The sequence below is a fragment of the Pipistrellus kuhlii genome, unplaced genomic scaffold (assembly GCF_014108245.1).
Source record: "Pipistrellus kuhlii isolate mPipKuh1 unplaced genomic scaffold, mPipKuh1.p scaffold_m20_p_6, whole genome shotgun sequence".
Lineage (NCBI taxonomy): Eukaryota > Metazoa > Chordata > Mammalia > Chiroptera > Vespertilionidae > Pipistrellus > Pipistrellus kuhlii.
This window is the reverse complement of record NW_023425562.1, coordinates 23,950,390-23,972,289: the sequence shown is the minus strand read 5'-3', so window position 1 is coordinate 23,972,289 and position 21,900 is coordinate 23,950,390. Positions and strand designations below refer to the sequence as shown.

Here is a 21,900-nt window from a genome sequence, read left to right as displayed (position 1 = left end):
GCTTGCTCCTGAGCTCTCCGCCGCGAGCTTTTCCAACCCGGCGTGGACTCGGCCCTGCAGCGGCCGCGGCGGCCGGACCGGCGTGCGTGTGCCTGGGCGCGAGGGGGCCGCCCGTGCCGGGGGGAGTGGCGTAGCCCGCGGCGGGGGTGGGGGCGCCACGCGATCGGGGGCAGAGTTCGTGCGCGAGCCTGCGAGCTCCGCCGGGCCCCTTCCGGAGGTTCCTCCCGCCCGGGCGCCGGCTGCGGGCGCCCCGATCCGCCGCGCAGAGCTTCCCAAGTCGCCGGCCCAGCGCCGCGGCGGCGCGTCTCTGCGGCTCAGCGCGGCGTGGCACTTGGCAGACGCTCCCTGGGCGGGCGGGCGGGTGGCGGGGGCCCGCCGTCTGGGAGCCCCGAAGGCCGCCTCCTCCGCCCCCTCCCGCCTCCGGTCCAGCCTCCGCGCGCGCTGCCTCCGCCCCCAGCCCGGCCCCCGCCCCCAGGCCCGCCCGCCGCGCCGAGCGCCCGGCCCGCGGCTGAGCCGGCGGCGCGCCCCGTCCGGGATGGGGTGCTTGGACCCCTGAGTCGCCGTTCGGCGCGACCTCCGCGCGGGGAGGCGGGGGAAGGAGCCGGCGCCACGCGGCTGCGCTAGAATGGAGGTCCCCGGCGGCAGCGATCGCGGCGGCGGCGGCGGCGATGGGGCTGAGCACGGTGCCCCTCCGGACCCCCGGGCCCCCGGCGCCGCGGCGCCCGGCTCCGGTCCGTGCGCGGCCGCCCGGGAGTCGGAGCGCCAGCTGCGCCTCCGCCTGTGCGTCCTCAACGAGATCCTGGGCACCGAGCGGGACTACGTGGGCACCTTGCGCTTCTTGCAGTCGGTGAGTGCCTCCCCCGGGGAGCGCGGGGCCGGCGGGGCGCGGGGCCTCGGCGCGGGGCGGTCCCCACAACCTGTGGCCGCGGATCCCGGGGGGCGCGAGAGCCGCCGCAGGCAGGGGCGCCCCGCAGGGCGCGCGGAGGAGTGAGGCTTCCCGGCTCCTCCGGAGCTGGCCGGGCTGTCGCCTTCCTGGCCGGCCCCGCGGTCCAGCCCCGTCCCGGGGTCTCCCGCACTTCGTTTCTCCCCGGGCGCGCTGCCCTTTTGTCTTTTTTCCTTCTCTCCCCTCCGCGCCTTTGGAATAGTTTTAAAATTAGTTACATCCGCGAGGCAAGGGCTCTGCGACCCAAGCGCCTGGAGAGCTTTTGCTGTTGCTTGTGGGTCGCCAGGGCTTTCCTCGCCGCCGCCCCGGGTGCACCCCTGGGTCCTCCTCCGGGACCGAACCTGGAAATGCTGGAGCCCGGCGTGCCCCCGCGCCGAGGAGCGCAGGACAAAGCCCAAAGCCCGGAGCGTGGACGGACCTGGACAAGACCCCGCGCAGGACTCCTGGGCCCCGCGCACACGCTCTTCCCGGAGCTTGGGGACAGCGGGGCTAGAGCTCACGACTTGGCAACCCAAACGCTCACCATTCCCCCCCCCGCCCCCCCATCTCTAAGTTTCAAAACCACAGCGACAGATATCTGTAAAATAACAACCGAGCGCTCCCTCTGTGGCCGGCGCCTGCCTGTGTCATCAGGACGTTTAACCTTCACAAGTGGCCCAGGAAGCGGGGACGAGCATACCCCCCAGGTTGTAGGTGGGAGAGTGGCTCCAGGGAGGCTGAGTGCCCAGAAGTCACTGGTTAGTTGGGGACGGTGGGTTTTGAAGCAGGGCAGGCCCAGCTGGTGCTTTCAACCCCTCTCCTGTGCTGCATTTCGTCCTCCCCCCTCCTTTTTTTTTTCTTTCTCCTGTGAGAGGGAGGAAGGGGCCGCTTCCTCACTCTCCTAGGAAGTGAGAAAAGTGGCTTCGCGGTGGAGGGGGTGGGACCGGACCAGGCGTTTCTGAGAGTTAGGCGACTCCGGGGCTTTAATCTCCGTGCCTCCTGCTGGGACCTCATTTACTCCCTCCTCAGCTCTGGGAAGTCTTTTAATCCTGGTTCAGGAAGGGCTGGTGGGGGCGGTGGTGTTTCCTTTAGGGACCCAGAGCCAGGCTCTGCAGCTTCCAGTCTGGAGGGTAGGGGTAGGGGGCACAAAAGGAAGAGGAGACTCGCATGGGGTATCTAGTGGCTGGGGGTGTAGCTGGGGCTGTGTGAGGTCCGAGCTCCAACTCGGGAGGAGAGAGCCCTTCAATCTGTGAAAAGAGGGCGTGTGTGTGTGTGTGTGTGTGTGTGTGTGTGTGTGTTTGTTTTCGGGGAATGGGGTTGAGTTTTGCAGAGGCATTGAAAACCATTTGGCTAAAGGACCCATCTATTATAGAAAGGCCTGTGAGAATAAGGCAGGGTTAACATTCTACTACCCCCCCCAATCCATCTCTCACAGTTAAAAAAAAAAAAAGAATCTGCTCAGTTTGAAGCTGGCAGTTTCTGAATTAAAGATGTAGACAGCTCTGCCATCTCTGAGCAATGTCAGATTCTAGGGAACTCCTCACTTCTCCTTCTGAGCCACTCCCTGCTCCTCGGTCTGGAAGGCAGAGAGGAAAGCGATTTTTCTGTTAATGGGGAAGAAAGCCTTTACCCTAGATGGGGCGGCACAGATATAGATTGTGTGTGGGTTCGCTGTGGCTTCACATCGTCCGCATGTAGAGTCTGAGGAAGCTGGAATAATGGAAATTGATTGGAATCAACCATTCTTATTATTAAAGAAATACAAAAAAAAGAGTTCTCGTTACTCTACTCCCACATTATCTCCTTGGCATTTTTAATTTCCTGAGTTTATAATTTCTATTTATTGACCTGTCATTGCTGAGAGGAGCTGTTCCAACTGTGACATCTTGGACCAGTCATGTCACCTGTCCTGGCCTCAGTTTCCCCGCTTGTAAAACGAGGGGAGGGGAATCCAGGCTTCCTCTGGGCCTTGTCCTTTGGGTGTCACTAGGCTGGTGTCAGAGATGGACTGATTGTGCAACCCGACCAGCCGTACCGTGTTTGTGATCTGCAGGCTTCTCTCGGTTTGCTCCCTCAGACACAGCCTCTCAACAACCAAGACCTTTCTTGTTGAAAGCCCAGGGCTCCGAGCTTCGGGAACAGTTAATTACCAAAGCTTTCCACGCAGCAGCGACGCTGGCAGCCTGCAGGTTGTGATTCTCTTCTGTCTTCCCACTCTCTCCTCCCGGCTTTTATACTTGCTAAGGGATTTTACCCCCAACCCCCTGGCTTGGGAGAACGGAAGAATGCTCAGTAGTCCCGCCCTGCTTTTAATTCCACGTGGGCAGAGCCAGGCATGGAGGGGCCGCCCTGGCCTCCGTGGGTCCCTGGTTTTAAGCTTCCAATTGCCAGGGAAAAGGAAGCCTTTGTACAAACGGAACCTTGTGGGAGGTGCAGAAAAGCCAGTCTTAGGTTCCTGCCCTCAAGGGGAGGACAGTCTCTTGGAGGGTGGGGATTTACATCAATTCAAGTGCAAAGCTGGGCTCTGAAACTAGACCACTTGGGGTCAAGTCCTGGGGCTCTGTGACCTTAGGCTCTGTGACCTTAGGCAAATGGCTTATCCTTTCTGAGCCTCACTTTTCTCATCTGTAAAATGGGGGGGGGGCAATAGATCTTATCTTAGAGGGTTTTTAAAAAAGGATGAGTTATATTAAATACATAGAAAGCACTTAGAACATGCCTGGAAGGCAGTAAGATATATAAGTATTAGTTGTTATGATTAATTATTATGTTATATGATAATTACACAACATAGGTGATTAGGATTATAGGGTTCCAGCATCCAGAGACGAAGGGTTTTCCGGGAGGGCTGCCTGGAGAACGTGAGATCCCTGTCAGCACAGAAAGGAGGGCTGGGGCTCTGAGTGGATTTTGTTTGGACCACCTGAACTCTGGCCACAGGAGCCCGTGGCTTATTGGGCCTGGGACTGACTCTGTGCTTTCCCCAGATTCTTCCCATCTTTTCCAGCTTCCTTTAGGGACTGGGTTGCACCCCGTTCCCCACCTCCAAGGGGGACCGACAGCTTAGGTGCCCTCTTCTGTGTGTGTGTGAGTCACGGAAAGGCAGGGGCAGCCCTCGGGGAGAGATGCCGGCTCTCTCTGGGGAGACAGCGCAGGGGCTGTGAGAGAAGTTTCCCTGGCTTCTGGTTCTGAGCAGTGGATCGCCACCTTCAGAAGCTCCCGCGGGGCTGAGTGCTCCCTGTGCCGTGTGCTCTTGGACAGTATTGATGAGGATGACAACCATCATAGCTGTTACTGCAGGGGAGCTGAGACGGAGGCACCATTGACTGTTCTAAGCACTTTGCATGAACCAGCTCATTTGAACTTCCCAACATCCCTCAGGGGAAAGTGCTGCTGGGATCCCCATGGACACATGGGGAAACTGAGGCAAAGGTAGTGTAAGCGAGCTTCCCTGGGTCTTGTAGGCAGCGCTGCCAACATCTGAGCAACCCCAGGACTCATGTCCCCGGCCACTTCACTGGCTTACAAAGGGTTTGCTACATGATTTATGAAGGTGGCAAAACTGGAATTCGACCCAGGTCTGTGTGACCCTGACCCTCTCAGCCTGGGCTTCCTCCAGTTACTTCCCCTCTGTGACTTCTTTTCTCTCTTCCGCAAAACGGCCAGGGCTGTAGAAGAATGAAAATGTCAGGCTGCCAGTTCCTTCTCTGTGCTTCGTGTCTGTTCATTGCCTGAGGCTTCAGTGTGGGGCTCTGGGGCCAGGCTGCCATGCCTCAGTTTCCCCCTCTGTACAACGGGCATAGTACCTGTGTCATAGGGGTGTTGCAAAGCTTGAATGAACCTGAGGTTAAAGCTCCTGCCAGGCACATAGTAGGTGCTCAGAATGCTATAGCGGGCTTTTTTGGGGGGATGTGCAGCAAGTGGGGGGGGGGCAGCTGAGGTTGTTGGTTTATGGCTTGAAGTCTTGCCCTTGAAGAGGAGGCTGAGTGAGCCTTGAGCCCACCTACTTCTTGGTTGGATTGGTTTGGCGTCCCTGCCTGCAAGGAGGGAGATCTCAGGAGCAGGTGCCAGCAGATCCTGTGCCGGCTATGCCGGCTGGGCAGTGGTGGGAAGAGGGAGAGCCTCAGCTGCCTGTACCCCCCGCATTGCTGCACATCCCCCCCCCAAAAGCCCGCCATAGCATTCGGGGTGGCTAGGGGAAGGGGCTCCCTCGGCTGAGGGCAGAGACCTGTTACTCCCAGGCACGCAGGGAGGCTGCCCCGTTGCCTGGGCTGGGCCAGGGTCCCTGAGGATCCGGGGTGTGCGAGCAGAAGGCTCCCAGAATACTCTCTGTGGTTCTGCGTTCCGGGGGTGGGAGCCCAGAGCTTGTCTTCTCATTGGAGCTCCGCTTGCCAAAACAAGAAACTGTGGTTTTGAGTTGTCACTATTTTTTTTTTTTTTTAAATGTTCTGTGCTCCTAGTCTGACACCAGGGAGCAGTTCCGGGGAATGGGGTGGGGGGCACGCTTTTCATTCTGCAGTCACCGACACAGAACGGCCTACCCGTGACTTGGGGGACTCTCATGGGGCTGTGTTGCGGAAAGTAGGAGGCTAAGAAGTGTATACAACACAGTTCCGCTTTGGGAAAACAGACAATAAACTGTAATGTACACATGGACATTGTATGTATAACATCACAGGAGCTTGGAGAAAAGGCTAGACAGATGCATGTCTTATGGGGAAAGACAAGCAGGAAGATAAAAAAGGAAAAAAAATATGTTAAATCCTATTTGTTATACCCTTTTCATAGAAGAGAATGCATATGGATGTGAATGTAGTTTTTACAAACATCCAACAGAAGGAATTGCGGTTTCAGCACGACTGTTATCGCTATTGCGGGCCACATTGCAAGGCCTGGTGGGACGGATTTGGCCCGCGGGCCTTGTGTTTGACACATGTGTTTGACGCTGTTGCAATAGCGATAATAGTTTCCTAACGCTTACATAGCGCTAACTGTGTGCCAGCCCTGAGCACAGGAATTGTGCATCCACTCGGAATTTCCAGGTGTTATTGTGCTTCCCATTTTAAAAAGGAAACGAAGGCACAGAGAGGCCAGGTAATTTCCCCAAGATCACAGAGCCGGACAGAGCTGGGGTTTCTTGCTGCATAGCCCGCATTCTTTACTACTACCCTGGTCATGATGCTGTGGTTATGACCAAGATTATTGCCTTTGTGAGACTTCCGGACTGCCCAGGTGGGCAAGAATGAAGCCAAAAGGTGCAGATTATCGGAGCTTTCGGGTACTGGAGAGTCTGGACCAGATCGCTTTGCATTGTGCTGACCATCATCAGGAAGTCAGTGAACAAATTTTTTTCTTCTAAATATTTTTTATTGATTTCAGAGAGGAAGGGAAAGGGAGAGAGATAGAAACATCAGTGATGAGAGAGAAACATCGATTGGCTGCCTCCTGCACACCTCACACTGGGAATGGAGCCTGCAACCCGGGCATGTGCTCCGACCAGGAATTGAACCATGACCTGGTTCACAGTTCGGTGCTAAACCAGTGAGCCACACCGTCTGGGCGAACATATTTTGGTGATAAAGTCCTGTGTCAGCAGGAGTTAGATGGGCCTCATCTTCTATGCAAAGGAAACAGAGCAATGAAAAGGTAAAACTGTAAAGAAATTGGGTTGTTTCTCTCAGCCTGCTGGCATGGATGGAGCACCTGCCGTATATTCTAGACCACATGTGTCAAACACAAGGCCCGCGGGCCAAATCCGTCCCACCAGGCCTTGCAATGTGGCCCGCACCGCGCTGTCATCACTGCACTCCGCTGCGTTTCCATCACAATGACAGTTTATGACTGTTCAGTAAACCATTCGGCCCGCGATTTAGGCTGGATTTTAGATTTTGGCCCCTTCTCTGATTGAGTTCGACACCCCTATTCTAGACAGTGTTCGAGGCCAGGAAAACATAGAGCAAACGTGGTTTCTTATCCTTCAGGGAGGGTGACCCTAGTGAAGATGCGAGAACTCGTGCATTTGAACGAGTTTTCTTCAAATGAGCACACTGGACACCCATTCACCATTATTCTGGTGTTTGCCCTCATAACCATTTGTCTGTCAGGTTAAGAAGAGGAGGATGGGGTTGCTTTTGGAGGCCCCAGGGCACCCCTTTCTTAGAGAGTGTCCTCTTTAGCAGGCCAGGGAGCGGAAGACCTGCTGGGCTTGGGGCCACTCCCTCAGGTCAGGGAACCCACGTGGTTATTGTTTCACAGCCCCCCACTCTTAAAGCTTTGGCGAGAGTTAAGTTTGAGCAGGCCACGCCGGGCTGCAGAGCTTGCCTTTTCAGATTTTTGTGATTTTTCTCCTTTTTCCCCCCTTTTAAATATATTTTTATTGATTTTGGAGAGGGAGGGAGAGGGAGAGATAGAAACATCAATAATGAGAGAGAATCATTGATCCGCTGCCTCCTGCATGCTACCCCACACCGGGGGCTGAGCCTGCGACCCGGGCCTGTGCCCTGGCTGGGAAGTGAACCATGACCTCCTGGCTCACAGGTTGACGCTCAGCCACTGAGCCACACCAGCCGGGTTCTCCCTTTTTTTTCCTTTTTTTTTTTCCAATAGACACAGGCTTTCTGGCTGCAATCCTGGCTGGAAGTGGGTGATCGGGATGGGCTGATCCTCAAATTGGCATGCGGTGTCTCACCATCCTTGTTCCCCAGGCACAGAGGGAGGTCAGAGCTGATTCTAGCTTCAGAGTTTACGAGACAGAACTTAAGATCAAGCCGGGGGTGGGGGTGGGGGGTGGGTTTGAATCTCATTGTTTTGCAGGTGAATCTCCCCCAACTCCCCCACCGACCCCTGAAGAAGATGTGGCTCCTAGAGGAAAGTGAACTCTGGCGAAGGGTGGTGGCCCTGCAGCTGCTCAGGGTTCCATCCTGAAAGTTATGGGGAGAGGACTTGGGTGGCCCTTCTCTGGGGATTTGTGTTCGGCCTCAGCACGATGGACCTACTGGCGTGAGATCATTCTTTGTTGTGGGGGGCTGTCCTGTGCATTGTAGGGTGTTTACGAGCACCTGTGGCCGCTACCCGCGGGACACCAATGGCATCCCTTTCTCCCAGTCGGGACAACCCAATATATTTATGCGTTTACGTTAATTAACATGGTACAGTTTGTTCGTATCACCCAGTAGGGTGTCTTGGGTTACTGGTTAAGAGTGTGGATCCTAGAGACAAAAGGCCTGGGTTCAAATCTCGGCCCCTGTGTGACCTTTGGCAATCCTGTTGCCTCTCTGCGCCCGGGTCTCTCCATCTGCACAGAGGAGATGATGGCAGCCCTGTGAGGAGCGAGCGTAGCCACTCAGGTGCCTGACGCAGCTGAGCACAGAGCCAAGGTCAGGCTCACCCCAGGACTTGCGGTAGCCTTTCCTGTTCTCTGGGGGGACCCCCCCCACCCCAGGAAGGAGGGAAGCCCTCTAGTCCCCCAGTCCTGCGTGGACTTTAAAGTTTTATTTTCTCGGCTCCGTGAGGGCCAGCAGGGGACCTGCCCACCCTTCTTTTGTCTTGTGGTCAGACACTCAATCTGTGTTTACCCTCCTGGTTCCTTCCCCAGGGTGGAACTGACAGATGATCTCTTGATTGTGGGCCAGGGGAGCGAGGCCATTTCAGGCTGGCAGGACTCGGGCATGAAGGCTGGTGGAAGCAGGTGGCATCGGCCACCAGGATCCGGGGTCTTGTACTTTCCGCCTTGCTGGGGGGAGGGAGTGGCTTTCATTATGGAGCTGCTCTCCGTTCAGAGCAGGGCTTGGGCAGTCGATACTTTCATTCACAAATTCACTTACTCCTTCAATAAACGGACATTAAATATGTACTATTAATATATGCACCAGGCTAGGTGCTGGCGTGTGGTCAGGACAAGAAGGACAAAGTTCCTACCCTCATGGAATATTCCAATGTTCCAAAGAGATCACGTGGGAACGTGACAGGAGCTGCTCCTTGGTGCCAGGCACTGTGCTGAGTGCTTTGTGTGGATTCTCTCTTGGAGCCCTTGCAACAGCCCTCTGAGGCAGAATAGGTAGCATCATTGTACCCATTTTGCAGATGGGGAAACGAAGGCCTGGAAAGGTGGAGTAACTTGCTCAAGTCCACACAGGAGGGGAAGAGATATACCAAGAAGGAAATAAAATGGAGACATGTTCAATTTAGGGTTGGTGGCATCTATTGAGATGGAGTGGCCCAGGAAGGTCTCTCTGAGGAGGTGGGTTCTTGGCAGAGAAGGAGCCAGCTGCGGGAAGAGTTGGGAGAAATGTGTCCTGGTAGATGGAATGGCACGTGCTTGGCTTGTTTGAGAAACAGCAAGAGGCCAGATTGGTTGGAGGGGGGGTTGGGGAGGTAAGCTTGGCTTGGGTCTCATATGCCTGGTGAGCAGTTTGGGTGTCGTTAGTGGGGTGAGGAGCCCCTGGGGGTTTTTCAGCACGGGTGTGACATCGTCTAATGGATGGTCTGAAATTCAGCTCGGCACGGTGGCCTTCCTAAGGGCCCAGCAGCCACCGCCTGCCTACAGCCTGGACACCCATCCAGGAGGGAGGACCACGCTTCCTCCCGCAGCCGAATTCCGGGTTTGCTTCCACGCTGCTGTGTGACCAGGGCCACCTCCGTGCCCCGTCTGGGTCTCAGCCTCCCCGTGGATACGGATTCTGAGCGGGTCCCCCCGGGAGAGGAGTTTGGGCCCCTGTGTGTGACCTGGGCGTGGATAGGTTGTGCTAGTGGCCCCTGGTTGGCGGGGCTGTTGATGCCCCTGCTTCCTGTGAAGGAGGGAGGCACCCCTGTTTTCAGCTCAGGAAACTAATTTGCATGGTTAACAGCTGTTTGATGTCACCCTCGACCCCACCCTTCACCCAGAGCCCTCATAACAACACTTTACCGCTGTCAGCCCTCACCTCTGTCCTGTGACAAACGTTTTTTCCAGGCCACTTCACCGGTGAAGGGCACTGTGGCCCACAGACACACGGCGGGAAAGGGCCACGCACAGCTCCTGCAGCCACCTCCTCTGCTGCCATCTGACCCCCCACATTCTGGGCTCCATACACAGTGCAAGGGACCCAGCTAACACCACGGCAGCTCAGACCTTGCCCTGCTCACAGCCTTCCCCTGGCCCCCACCTCCCTCAGAGCCAAAGGAAAGCCCTTCCTTAGAATGGCCGAGAAGGTTTTGTGAGGTCTGCCCCCATTGCTTCACCCGTCTCCTCATTTATATATTTTTTTCTCATACAATTAACAAATATATATATTTTATTGATTTTTTACAGAGAGGAAGAGAGAGGGTTAGAGAGTTAGAAACATGGATGAGAGAGAAAATCATCAATCAGCTGCCTCTTGCACACCTCCTCCTGGGGATGTGCCCGCAACCAAGGGACATGCCCTTGACTGGGACCTTTCAGTCTGCAAGCAGATGCTCTACCCACTTAGCCTAACCGGTTTTGGGCATACAATTGTTTTTACTTTTGTTTAAATATATTTATATTGATTTCAGAGAGGAAGGGAGAGGGAATAGAGAGATAGAAACGTGAATGATGAGAGAGAATTACTGATCGACTTCCTCCTGTACACCCCCTCTTGGGGGGTCAAGCCCGCAACCTAGGCACATGCCCTTGATCGGAATCAAACCCGGGACTCTTCAGTCCACAGGCTGTCGCTCGATTCACTGAGCCAAACCAGCTGGGGCTCATACAGTTATTTTTAATTGTGATATGATGTACACACCATAAGCCTCACTTTCTCCAAGTGTAGGAGTTAGAGGTTTGAGAATATTCATACGGTTGTGCAATCTGCTGCACTAATTCCAGAATCTCCTCTTGCTCTTACTCCTTCCCTCACTTCCTCGCTTAGTCCTTCCCTCATCCCCTCTCAGCCTCGTTTACCCTTTTGCAAATGCGTCAGACATGCTCCTGCCTCAGGGTCTTCTCACATGCTCTGTCTGGGAATGTTTTCCTCCCAGTATCTCCTGCTGCTCCCTCCTTCAGGCCTTTGCTCAATGTCCTGTCCTTCAGGAGTCTTCAGCGACCCCTCCCCCACCATCCGAAGCCGCGCTCCACCCCTCGCTCACCACTTCCTCGCTCCTGTTTTACCTGCCTCGCTCTTATTCACTTTGTCTCTCTGGCACCGAGAACAAGGCCTGGCCCATCGTAGGGCCCATTACATGTTGGTTGAATGAAAAACATTCCCCCCCCCCCCTTAAACACATGTCCGTGTTTTCTTACGAAATGCGGTTATCTTGATTTATAGATCCGCTAAGTATTTTTTTTGCACAGACTTTTGGAGACTTGAGACTGAGATAGCCTGATGTTTTCTGACATCACCAGGGGCATGCGAGTGAGTGTGGGCTGAGGGAATTAGGTGCAGGAGGGTTTTTCTGCCGTGTGGTGACTGCACCCGGAGTCTGGCCCACACCCTCTGCCCCTCGGTGGCCATGTGATCCCCGGCAAGGAGCTTTCCCTTTCTGCACCTCGGCTTTCTCATCTGCTCACCACACAACCTCATTTCCCCCAGCGCTCACCGTGCTTCTGTTCTTACATGGGCCCGGGCCGGCTGCAGCCCCCGAGCGCAGCCCCCGAGCCTTTTCATTTGCTGTTCCTCTCGCCACAGCCCCTCTGACTGTGTTCTGTGTCAGGTGCCCCTCCCTGTCTCTGAGTGTCACTTCCTCAGAGGGCCTTCTGGTCCCTTCTCTACATCACCACGCCCGTTCTTCTGGGTACCTGTCCCTCTCCGAAAGCATCCTGTTGGCTCTTTTAGTGTCCGCCTCCCCCGTTCGAATATGTCATGTGAGGCCAGGACCCTGGTCTGCTGGGGTCACTGACAAGTCCCCCACCCAGCACCGTCTGGGTGTTCTGTTAGTGCCGGTCCAAGGAGTGAGTGGGTGAGTGAAAGAGGGTTCCTGCCACTTTCTTAACAAGTGGCCTTGACTTTGGGGGAGTGTGGACCCAGTGTGGGGAGTGGCTGCGGACCAGCATCCTTTGGCCTCCAGCTCTTACCGCACAGGGAGGGCAGAGGGAGCTCTGTGTGGTCCCAGCCACCGGCTGCTGGCCGGCCAGGCTGTTGATTGGGTGGTTTTTAAGATTTATTTGCTGTTCATCACAAAGATCGTAAATACAGTGGGGGAGTGTGTGTCAAAGCACATTTCCTTACGCCCGTTCGGCAGAGGCACTCTCTTATGGAGCAAGGAGGGGGACATGTTCTATGTGTGTTCCTGGCGGTGTGTGCCGTACAGACCTACATACACACAGGCATCTAGACACAAATCCCCAGTATGTTGTATTTATGGGCAATTCAGTACATTTTTTCAAGGTTAATTTTTTGATAACTTTTTATTTTAACATTTCATGAATACTGAGCACTCACCCAGATTCACCAGTCGTTGGCCACTGGCTACATTTGCTTTATCATCCCTCATCTCCTTGCCTTCTCCCCTTCTCCTCCTCCTCCTCCACACACACACACACACACATTTTTATTTTTATTATTTTATTATTTTTATTATTTTGATCCACTTGAAAGAAATTGTAGACATGATGATCCTAATAATTCAGCATCTGTCTCCTAAGACCATGGATATTCTCTTATATGACCACAGTACAATAAACAAAATCAGGAAGTTTAACATTGGTGCTAAATTATACGACCCATTCTATATCCAAATTTCACCTATTTTCTAAAAAATGTCCTTTATGAAAAAAAAAGCAAAAAAAAAAAGCCCTGTATGCCCTTTCTCTCCCCCCTACAGCCCCCTTCCCATCCGCAGTCCAGGGTCCAATCCTGGATCACACATCATATGCAGTGACCCTATCTCTTTGGTGATTTTTACCGCTAGTGCTGCTGGTGGTAACTCTCCACTAAGGTGTGGTTCTGGCAGTGCTTGTCCTGGGCCACCACTTACCAGCTCCGTGACCTTGGGCAATTGAGTCTTAGGTCCCAGTATCCTTAGCTGTAAAATGGAGGAAATCTGTTCCCACCCTACAGGTTTGCTCTCACCTTCCACACATTGTACGGTGGGCCTGGCCCTGGGGGCGGGACTCTGCTCCGTGGGAGGCTGCTTATTTCCGTGGAGGGAAGTAGGAGTGCTGGGCATGGTGCTGGCTCCTCGGGATTTCTGCCGTGCTCCGGCTGTGCTTGCTGTCCCTGTGTTCGTTGTAGGACATTTGGAAAACAAAGATGAGTAAAATGATCTCACCCTTCCAAACCGCTGTTTCACCTTTCAGCACATTTCCTCCTTGCTCTGTGCATTTTGACTTAGCCTAGGTGTGATCGCGCTGCACACGAGAGTTTTTCTTGCTTTTCCTGACCTTTCTGTGCACTTCCTCCTGTCACTACAAGCGCCTGTCATTATCAAACCTCTGACACCTTCACAATAGAACGCGGGGGCTCTGGAGCCTGGCTGCTTATTGGCTGTGTGATCGTGGGCAAGCCCCTTAAATAAAGATTTATCCACATGTGTGCATCAGTTTCCTCATTTCCAAAAAGAGTGCCCGCCTCTTTGATGGGGGACTTAGGTGAATTTAGATCTATAAAGCTCACAGAACAATGCCTGGCACACAGTAAGCTCTCCATATGTATTAGTTACAAAAATAATAATTATTTAACTATTCCTCTTTTATTGGGCATTTATATAGTGTTCCGCAAAGTTACAGACCATGTACATTTTGGTTAAGCTGCCAGTTCTTTTATTGATTTTGTAACTGAGGGCTGAAAAACCCTTGGTCTTTACCAATTCAAATAAATCATTAGCAACTGGAATCGTAGGATCAGGTTGTCAGAACTTCAAGAGACTGCGATCACCTCACCCATTCATCCAGAAGGGGAAACGGAGGCTCTGAGCCAGGAGTCCTGTGCGCCCAGATTCTTTGACTTCAGTGGTCATAAGTGGTGTGTGTGTGTGTGTGTGTGTGTGTTACTATCATTCATGGTCCACGAGTCCATAGCACCTTGGGTTTCAAACTGGGTCCTCAGGCCAGCAGCTCAGACCCCATAAGTAGGTTTCAACAGGCCTGTACAGTGTTTTTAAAATTTTTAATTGCCAATGATGAAAATTTAGAAATGAATATAAAAAATAAATTTCAGTCTTCTTAAATAAAGATTTATCCACATCAACAAGCCTGCATTCCTAGAGGTAAACACATGGCTGGAGCTGAATTGCGGCTGCCCTTTTCAGACAAGACTTGCAGTCTTCAGTTTGCCACAGTCCCCACCCTTCCCTCCTATCCCTGACATTGAAACCAAATGTGATTGGTATTTATCATTGTGCTTGTCCTGCTATTTTTTTTTTTAAATAGTAGAGTTAAGAGGACAATGGGCAAAGGTCCTTCGAACCATTCTTTCTATCAAATGGAAAACTGAAAGCTAGACCAAGAGGGGCACATGTCTTAGGAAATATAGGTGGTGGCAGGTTTCTCTTGGAAAAAAAAAAAAAGTTTACTGAGCAAAAATGTGTTTAATAAGCACAAAAGAGCTTTATTTATTTATTTATTTATTTAGGATATGACTTTCATTGCCATTTAGAAGAATGCCCATCTGGTTCCCCTACCCCTTTACCTGCCCAGCCCCGGTGGGCAGTTGAGTTTGAGATGCGGTTCCAGTGTGTGGTTGGTCTTCCTTTTCTCTCAGATGGGTAGAGGGGGAGGAGGTGGTTTTTCCTTAGAAAGGGTGGTTTGTTACCCCAGATTCCACTTCCTGTAGCCTGTGGGCAGTCACGGACTTTCTTTCCCATCCTCAGCTATAGAACTGGGGGTTCCCAGGTTTGCCTGTCGTATTTCCTGAACCCTGTTCTGTACTTATTTATGCTCCTTGGGGAGACCCTGGGATGCGGACCCCCTAGGCTAGGGGAAGCAGTGGGTTCCTACAGTGGTGGGAGACTGTCCCCCAGATTGTTCTGGGGCTTTAGGACCCTGAGACCATCATGGTCAGGCCTCGTGTCTTCCTGTACTTGGGCAGCCCAGCGGCGACCTCTTCCTGCCTTCTTTCTGTCAAATAGGGAAGGTTTTACAACAACAACAACAACAACAACAACAACAACAACAACACTAACAGCCCTGCTGTTGCTGATGAGATTAGCAAGAGCTAGGTGGTCAGGAGTCTTTGGTTGCAGGTGACAGGAAACCCAGCCCAAACTGCCTTAGCAACACCAGGACTTGCTTGGTTTGTGATCAGGAAGGGTCTGGTGTGTTGTCCTGGAGTGAGCTCTGACTGGCTGCTTTAGGTCATGCTTCCATCCCTGCGTTAGTCACTGAGACCCTACCTGGCCAGGTCTGGCGGAGGGGCGCCCTGGGCCGTAGGGCAGTGGTTTCTGGAAGGAAGATCCCAGGGTGCTGGGACTGGAAGAAGGATGGGAAGCCAAGTGGGAGCATCTCTTCTCTGCCTCCGTGCCTTCTGTCCCAGGCTGGGAGCCGTTGTCGTTGCCCACGTCTTGGGTCACCTGGCCCACTGCAGTGTTTCATAGCTTTTCCAGTTCCTACCATTAACGCTTTGCTTGTTTCCTGCCTTCTCAGAAGGCCCTGTCTGACAATGTCATCTCTTCCCATAAATCTAATAATAACACCAGTGTCCACATGTATGCGGTTCTGTGCTCGGGGGATGTCCCAAGCAAGGTAGCCTCCCAGGAACCTGATGGGGAAGTTCTACGTTGCCTATTCTATAGGTGAGGAAACAGGCTCAGAAAGGTTCAGTAACCTGCCCAGGGTCACACAGCATCCTTCTCTCTCTCTCATTGAAGACTTCACTGCGCTGTGTGCGTTTTGTTCTCTCTCATGCCATGCAGCCAGGGTTTGAACCTGGGCTCTGCTCCTTCTGGATTTGTCCCCTCAGGAAAATGACTTCATCTCTCTTCTGTGGGAAGAGCATGTGAGGCACAGGGAACAGCACGTGCAAAGGCCCCGAGGCAGGAGCGTGTTTCAGGAACCAAGGAGGCCGGAGGGACTGGAGAGGGAGAGCGAGTTCGAGGTGAAGGTGGGGAGGTCACAGTGGGAGCGAGGAGCCGGGTGGGAAGATTGTGCAGGGCCTGAGGGCCATCCTGAGGACTTTGCACATTATTCCTAGTGAGATGGGAGCCTTTGGAGCAGGCGTCTTCAAACTATGGCCCGAGGGCCACATGCGGCCCGCAGAGGAGTCTGATCCTGCCCGCCAGGTTTTTTGGGCAGTGAGCGCAGCCGAGGTGTTACAGTAGGAATTAGTAGTTCATATAGTCCGGCCCTCCAGCTCTCTGAGGGACCGTGATCTGGCCCCCATTTTAAAAAGTTTGAGGACGCCTGCTTTGGAGCTTTTGAGCAGAGGAGGGACAACTTGGCTTAGTTTTTGAAGGAATCCTTTTGGCTGCCCATGGAGAGTGGGCTGTAAGGGCCAGGGTGGAGACAGAGGGAGGAGGCTGCCTTGGTGGAACCACATGACAGCTGGAGTCTGGGGGGCAGTGCAGGTGGTTGGAAGTTCATTAATTGCTCCTCCTTAGCGCTCCCGTGTTATTTGCTAGCTCTGTGGCCTTGGGTCTTGACTTGCTTCTATGGAGCCCTCAGTTTTCTCACCTGTAAAATGGGGTTAAGGATGTTCCCCCTTTTATTGACCTTTATGTTCTTCTGCATGGATTGCATGAAGTGATAAACGCAGCATGCTTCCCGGAGCGCCCGGCACATTGTAAGCGCTCAGCAAATATTTGTGGAATGAACCAGCGAGCGCACGGCAGGGAGTCTGGGGCTGCTCCAGCTCTTCCCAAGGCATCCACCCCTGCGGTCAGGCCCAGAGCGGGAAGCATCCTGTTTCCCTCCTCTCCCCTTCGCCTCCCCCTACATGGAGATTTGGGTGAACAGATCCCAGAATGTTCTGGCAACAGTCGCTCCCTCTTTCCCAGTGACAAAGGCATCTTTGTTGTGCCCAGTTGTGAAATCCGTTTCAGAAGTGAGGATGGGGCGGGCTCAGGAGCCAGCTTGTGAGGATGGGGAGGGCTTGGAGGAAGACCTCTCAGGGTCGCGTAGATGGACAGCCTGTTCCCCTCCCCCCACGACCCTCTGTCTTCACCTGGATGCTCTTGAATTGTTTCTGTGGAACGAGAACGTGGAGCCACACTTCCCCTCAGCAGCCACATCCGTAAACATCACCTTCCATAGCACTACACTCTCTCTCTCTCTCTCTCTCTCTCTCTCACACACACACACACACACACACACACACACACACACAAAGTGATAAACACCCAGTGCTGGCACAGCTGCTGGGAAGCAGGCAGTTTACATGATGCTGGTGGGAGAGGTGGGAGCTGCCATCTTTTGGGAAAGATAATCTGGCAATTTAAAAATAAAACACACACACTATTCCTCGGTTCAGTTTCTTTGGGAATCTCTTTTACAGAACCAAGAAAAAAAGTATGTAACGATGTAAGTTCCAAAGATGTTTATTCCAGCTTGGTTTATAATAGCAAAAAAAAAAAAAAAAAAAAAAAAAAAAAAAAAAATAATAATAATAAAGAAATAAAAAGAAAGAAAGGGAACCACATGGGTATTTAAGTCATTCTCAGAGAAAAGGCGAAGAGAGCTGTTTACTCACGTGTTGGGATGCCAGGCATCTGTTTAGAGTAGGGGTGTCAAACTCAATCAGAGAAGGGGCCAAAATCTAAAATCCAGCCTAAATCGCGGGCCGAATGGTTTACTGAACAGTCATAAACTGTCATTGTGATGGAAACGCAGCGGAGTGCAGTGATGACAGCGCGGTGCGGGCCACATTGCAAGGCCTGGCGGGATGGATTTGGCCCGCGGGCCTTGTGTTTGACACATGTGGTTTAGAGGAATGAGGTTGACCTCATCTCTTGACATGAAAGGCTGCACGTGCTCACACTGTTAAACAAGAGAGGCTAAGCTTCAAGTCAGACGTAGGGTGTGATCCCAATGTTGTAGAGAAAGAACAACAAAGAGACCTTCTTGGTAGGTTAATAATGCTGAGAAGGGCACTGAATGATACACATCAGGATAGCAATTTGACGTTGGTGGCCCCAGGCTGAGAATGGGGACGGGGGTAGAGAAATATAATTATCTTCATGTTTTCCTGCAATGTTTCATTTATTATAATTAACATACATTTTAAGTTAAGGTGAACTTCAAATAAAAGATTTACTGGCTTCTCACCCTCTGTGTGGCAGACCTGCATGGAATATTGGGTCCTATAAGCCCTCCCAGAGTCCTTTGAGAGTCATGATAATGGCTGGTTGAGCAAGATTCTGAAACCAGGCCCCCCCCACCCCCCTTAATTTAAATCTTGGGCCCAGATTTGACAAAGAGACAAAGACCTTTGCCCCCATGAAGCCGATGTCCTGGTTGGCATAGAACTGTGCCTGGAACAGTTCATTTGAGGGCAGTTTTGGGCCCCAGGCGACCTTGGCAATGTCTGCAGACATTAAAAAAAAGTTTTTATTGATTTTAGAGAGAGAGGAAGGGAGAAGGATAGAGAGATAGAAACATCATTGATGAGAGAGAATCATTGATTGGTTGTTTCCTGCACACTCCCTACTGGGGATCAAACCTGCAACCTGGGCATGTGCCCTGATCGGAAATAGAACTGGTGACCTCTTGGTTCATGGGTCAACGCTCTACCACTGAGCCAGTGCAGCTGGGCAGACATTTCTTTTTATAAATGTTCACCTGAGGCAATATATATATATATATATATATATTTCCTCTCCCCCCCCCCTCGATTTGAGAGAGGGAGAGAGGGAGAGAGGGAGAGAAGGGGAGAGAGAGAGAGAGAAACATCAATGTGAGAGATGTCATTTGGTTGCCTCTCATACACACCCTAACTGGGGATCAAACCCGTAACCTAGGTATGTGCCCTGACTGGGATTCGAACCCATAACCTTTAGGTGTACAGGACGACGCTTCAACGGACTGAGTCCTCAGCCAGGGCTAGTTATCTGCAGACATTTTTGGCTGTAACTGGGGAGGAAAGATGCTACTGGCATCTAGTGGGTAGAAGCCAGGGATGTTGCTAAATATCTTGCAGTGCCTAGCACAGCCCTACAATAATTATCTGGTTGAAACCCGGGGGCTAGGTCAGTGTCTGCACATACACAGTAAGAGCTCAACACGTATTAGCTGCTATGACAGCATGGTGACACACGTTCCTGTGCTTGCCACCCATCTCGCAGCCAAGGAAATTGAGGCTTGGAGAGGTGTTGAAACGAAGGTGGGAGCAGGATGCCCTGTTTCTGGGGTGGGGTGGGGGGGGCGAGGTGGAGTTTTGGGTTCCAGGCTGGGCGCTGGGGAGTCAGTCTCAGGAGACCCGTCCTGAGTTTGGTGCTAGTTGCCCCTCCTGGCTCCCCGGCTGGGTGCCAGCGCTGTCATCTGCCAGTCACTGTGATGCCTGCGGCCAAGACACTTTCTCAGCCCCCTCCTCACATGTAGGGTCTTTGTCACGTTGTCATGTCCTCTGTGCTGGCAGCCCTGGGAGGGGGATATCTCTTTAAAGCTGTGTTTGGCAGCAGTGTGCCGTGTCTGCAGCCCTGGTTCAAGCAGCTCAGCCAGCTGAATTGGCCTCCTGATCACCTCGAGTCAGCCATGTCCCTCTCTGAGCCTCGGTTTCTCAGCTGGGGACAGAGACGCGCTGGGAGTGGGTGGGAGATGCTGGATGCTGAACTCCTTTGTCTACAGCAAGCATTCTCAAAGAAGGCGCCGAACCATCCTTTCTCCTGGTCACCCCTTCCCCCCCCAGCACATAGCCTGGGAGGCTGGTGGCAGTGGGAGCCCAGCAGCAGGGAGATGGGAACAGTTTCTTCTCTCTCCCCATCATTTTATCATCACCCCATGGTTGAGTTTGTCTCGTCCAATCACTTTATTTAAAAAAATATATTTTAGAGAGAGGAAGGGGGAGGCATACAGAGTAACATCGATGAGAGAGAAACATTGACTTGGCTGCCTCCTGCATACCCCCTACTGGGGATGTGCCCACAACCAAGGTACATGCCCTTGACCGGAATCGAACCTGGGACCCTTGAGTCCACAGTCCGACGCTCTGTCCACTGAGCCAAATGGGTTAGGGCTTGTCCAATCACTTGAAATGCTATCTCTTTTCAGAAACACTTCTCAAATGGCTATTCCCTGCCCTGACCCCTGCCCTGACCTCCAGGTGTCTATGTCCAAATGATGACTGGACATCTCTCCCCGGGTGTCTAGAGGCCGTTGCAGACTCCCTGCCTTCTCCAGCTTTCCTCTCTTTTGGCCCCCTTCCGTCTGGTGAACAGCCACATCCATCTTTCCACTTGCCTCGGCACATCCTTAAAGCCATCTCAATTCTATCCCTTCCCTTTGGTATCCTACAACCAAGCTATCAGGAAATCCAGCCGACTCTGCCTTCTACAAGGACCCAGAATCTGGCCATGCCTCACTCCTCCACCGCCTCCTCCCTGGAATCAGCCACCATCCACTCCTGCTGGGACTGTTGCAGCCACCTCCCTTCCAGGCCCTTGCTGCTACCCTTACCCCCGGCAGGTGGTTCTATACGTACATCCTGTGTAAGTCTGACCGTGCTCCTCCTCTGCTTGACACCCTCCCATGGCCCCCACTTCATTCAGTGTAAGTGCCAAGGCCCTGAGGTCAACCTGAAAGGCCCTTCGTGTCTGGTCTTCCCACTCTCCGTGCCCACCTCTCTGACCACATCTCCAAGCAGACACGCTAGATCCCTGCCTCTGGGCCTGGGCACATGCTGTCTGCTTGGTCTAGAACACTCCGCAGGCATCCGTGTGGTTTGTTACCCCTTCAGGTCCCTGCTTGCTGGTAGATATCTTACCTCCACAAGGTACTCTTCCCTGACCTCCCCGTCTAAAGAGTGCATCTTGCCGAAACCGGTTTGGCTCAGTGGTAGAGCGTCGGTCTGCGGACTGAAAGGTCCCAGGTTCGATTCCGGTCAGGGGCATGTACATTGGTTGCGGGCACATCCCCGGTAGAGGGTGTGCAAGAGGCAGCTGGTCGATGTTTCTCTCTCATCGACGTTTCTAGCTCTCTATCCCTCTCTCCTCCTCTCTGTAAAAAATCAATAAAATATATTAAAAAAAAAAAGAGTACATCTTTTCCCCATGCATACCTCTCCCTCTTTACCATTGCATTTATACTTTACTTGTTTGATTATTGTCTACTCTCCAATCACTAGAATTTAAGCCCTTGAAGGGCAAGGATTTAAAAAAAATACATTTTTATTGATTTCAGAGAGGAAGGAGAGAAAGAAACATCAATGATGAGAGAGAATCATTGATGGGGTGCCTCCTGCATTCCCCACACTGGGGCTTGAGCCCCTAACCCAGGCATGTGTCCTGACCGGGAATTGAATTATGGCATTTCTGGTTCACAGGTCAACACTCAACCACTGAGCCACACTGGCTGGGCAGAGGACAGATATTTTTATTTTTCCTGTTCCCTGCTGTTTCCTGAACAGTACCTGGCCCATAGAGGCTGCTTAGGAAATATCTGTAGAGTGCAGGAAGGAAGAGCCATCCATTCTTTCCACCCATCCATTGGTTGCGGGCATCCCAACTCCTGCTGGGACTGTTGCAGTCACCTCCCTCCCAGGCCCTTGCTGCTACCCTTACCCCCGGCAGGTGGTTCTATACGTACATCCTGTGTAAGTCTGACCGTGCTCCTTACCATCCGTCACTTACCTCCCGAGATATTATACACGGAGTGGCCAGATTATTATGATCTCTGAACGCATAATAATCTGGCTACTATATACTATATATATTAGAGGCCCGGTGCATGAATTCGTGCATAGGCCAGGTAGAGGGGACATGGGCGTTTGGTTGGCCTGCCTGCTGGTCGAACTCCTGGTCGAGGGGACAATTTGCATATTAGCCTTTTATTATATAGGATATATAATAGACTGAGTGGCCAGATTATTATGCGTTCAGAGATCATAATAATCTGGCCACTCAGTGTGTATCAGGCCTGTTAGGCATCAAGGACAGAGTTAAATCAAACACTGGGC

The 21,900-nt window shown here is 52.6% G+C and overlaps 1 protein-coding gene across 4 annotated transcripts in view; it reads left to right on the top strand.

The window, feature by feature from the left end:
• Positions 1 to 471: 471 nt before the first annotated feature.
• The window catches only part of PREX1 (phosphatidylinositol-3,4,5-trisphosphate dependent Rac exchange factor 1), a 166,996-nt gene continuing 145,567 nt past the window's right edge, over positions 472 to 21,900 (top strand). For 3 of the 4 annotated variants that reach the window (XM_036418585.2, XM_036418582.2, XM_036418584.2), the window contains exon 1: positions 473 to 847. In XM_036418585.2, coding sequence (XP_036274478.1) covers positions 626 to 847 — 222 coding nt within the window. In that variant the 5' untranslated portion in view covers positions 473 to 625. Of the gene's footprint in view, positions 848 to 21,900 lie in introns of all 4 variants that reach the window. The other variant, XM_036418583.2, reaches the window with a different exon arrangement.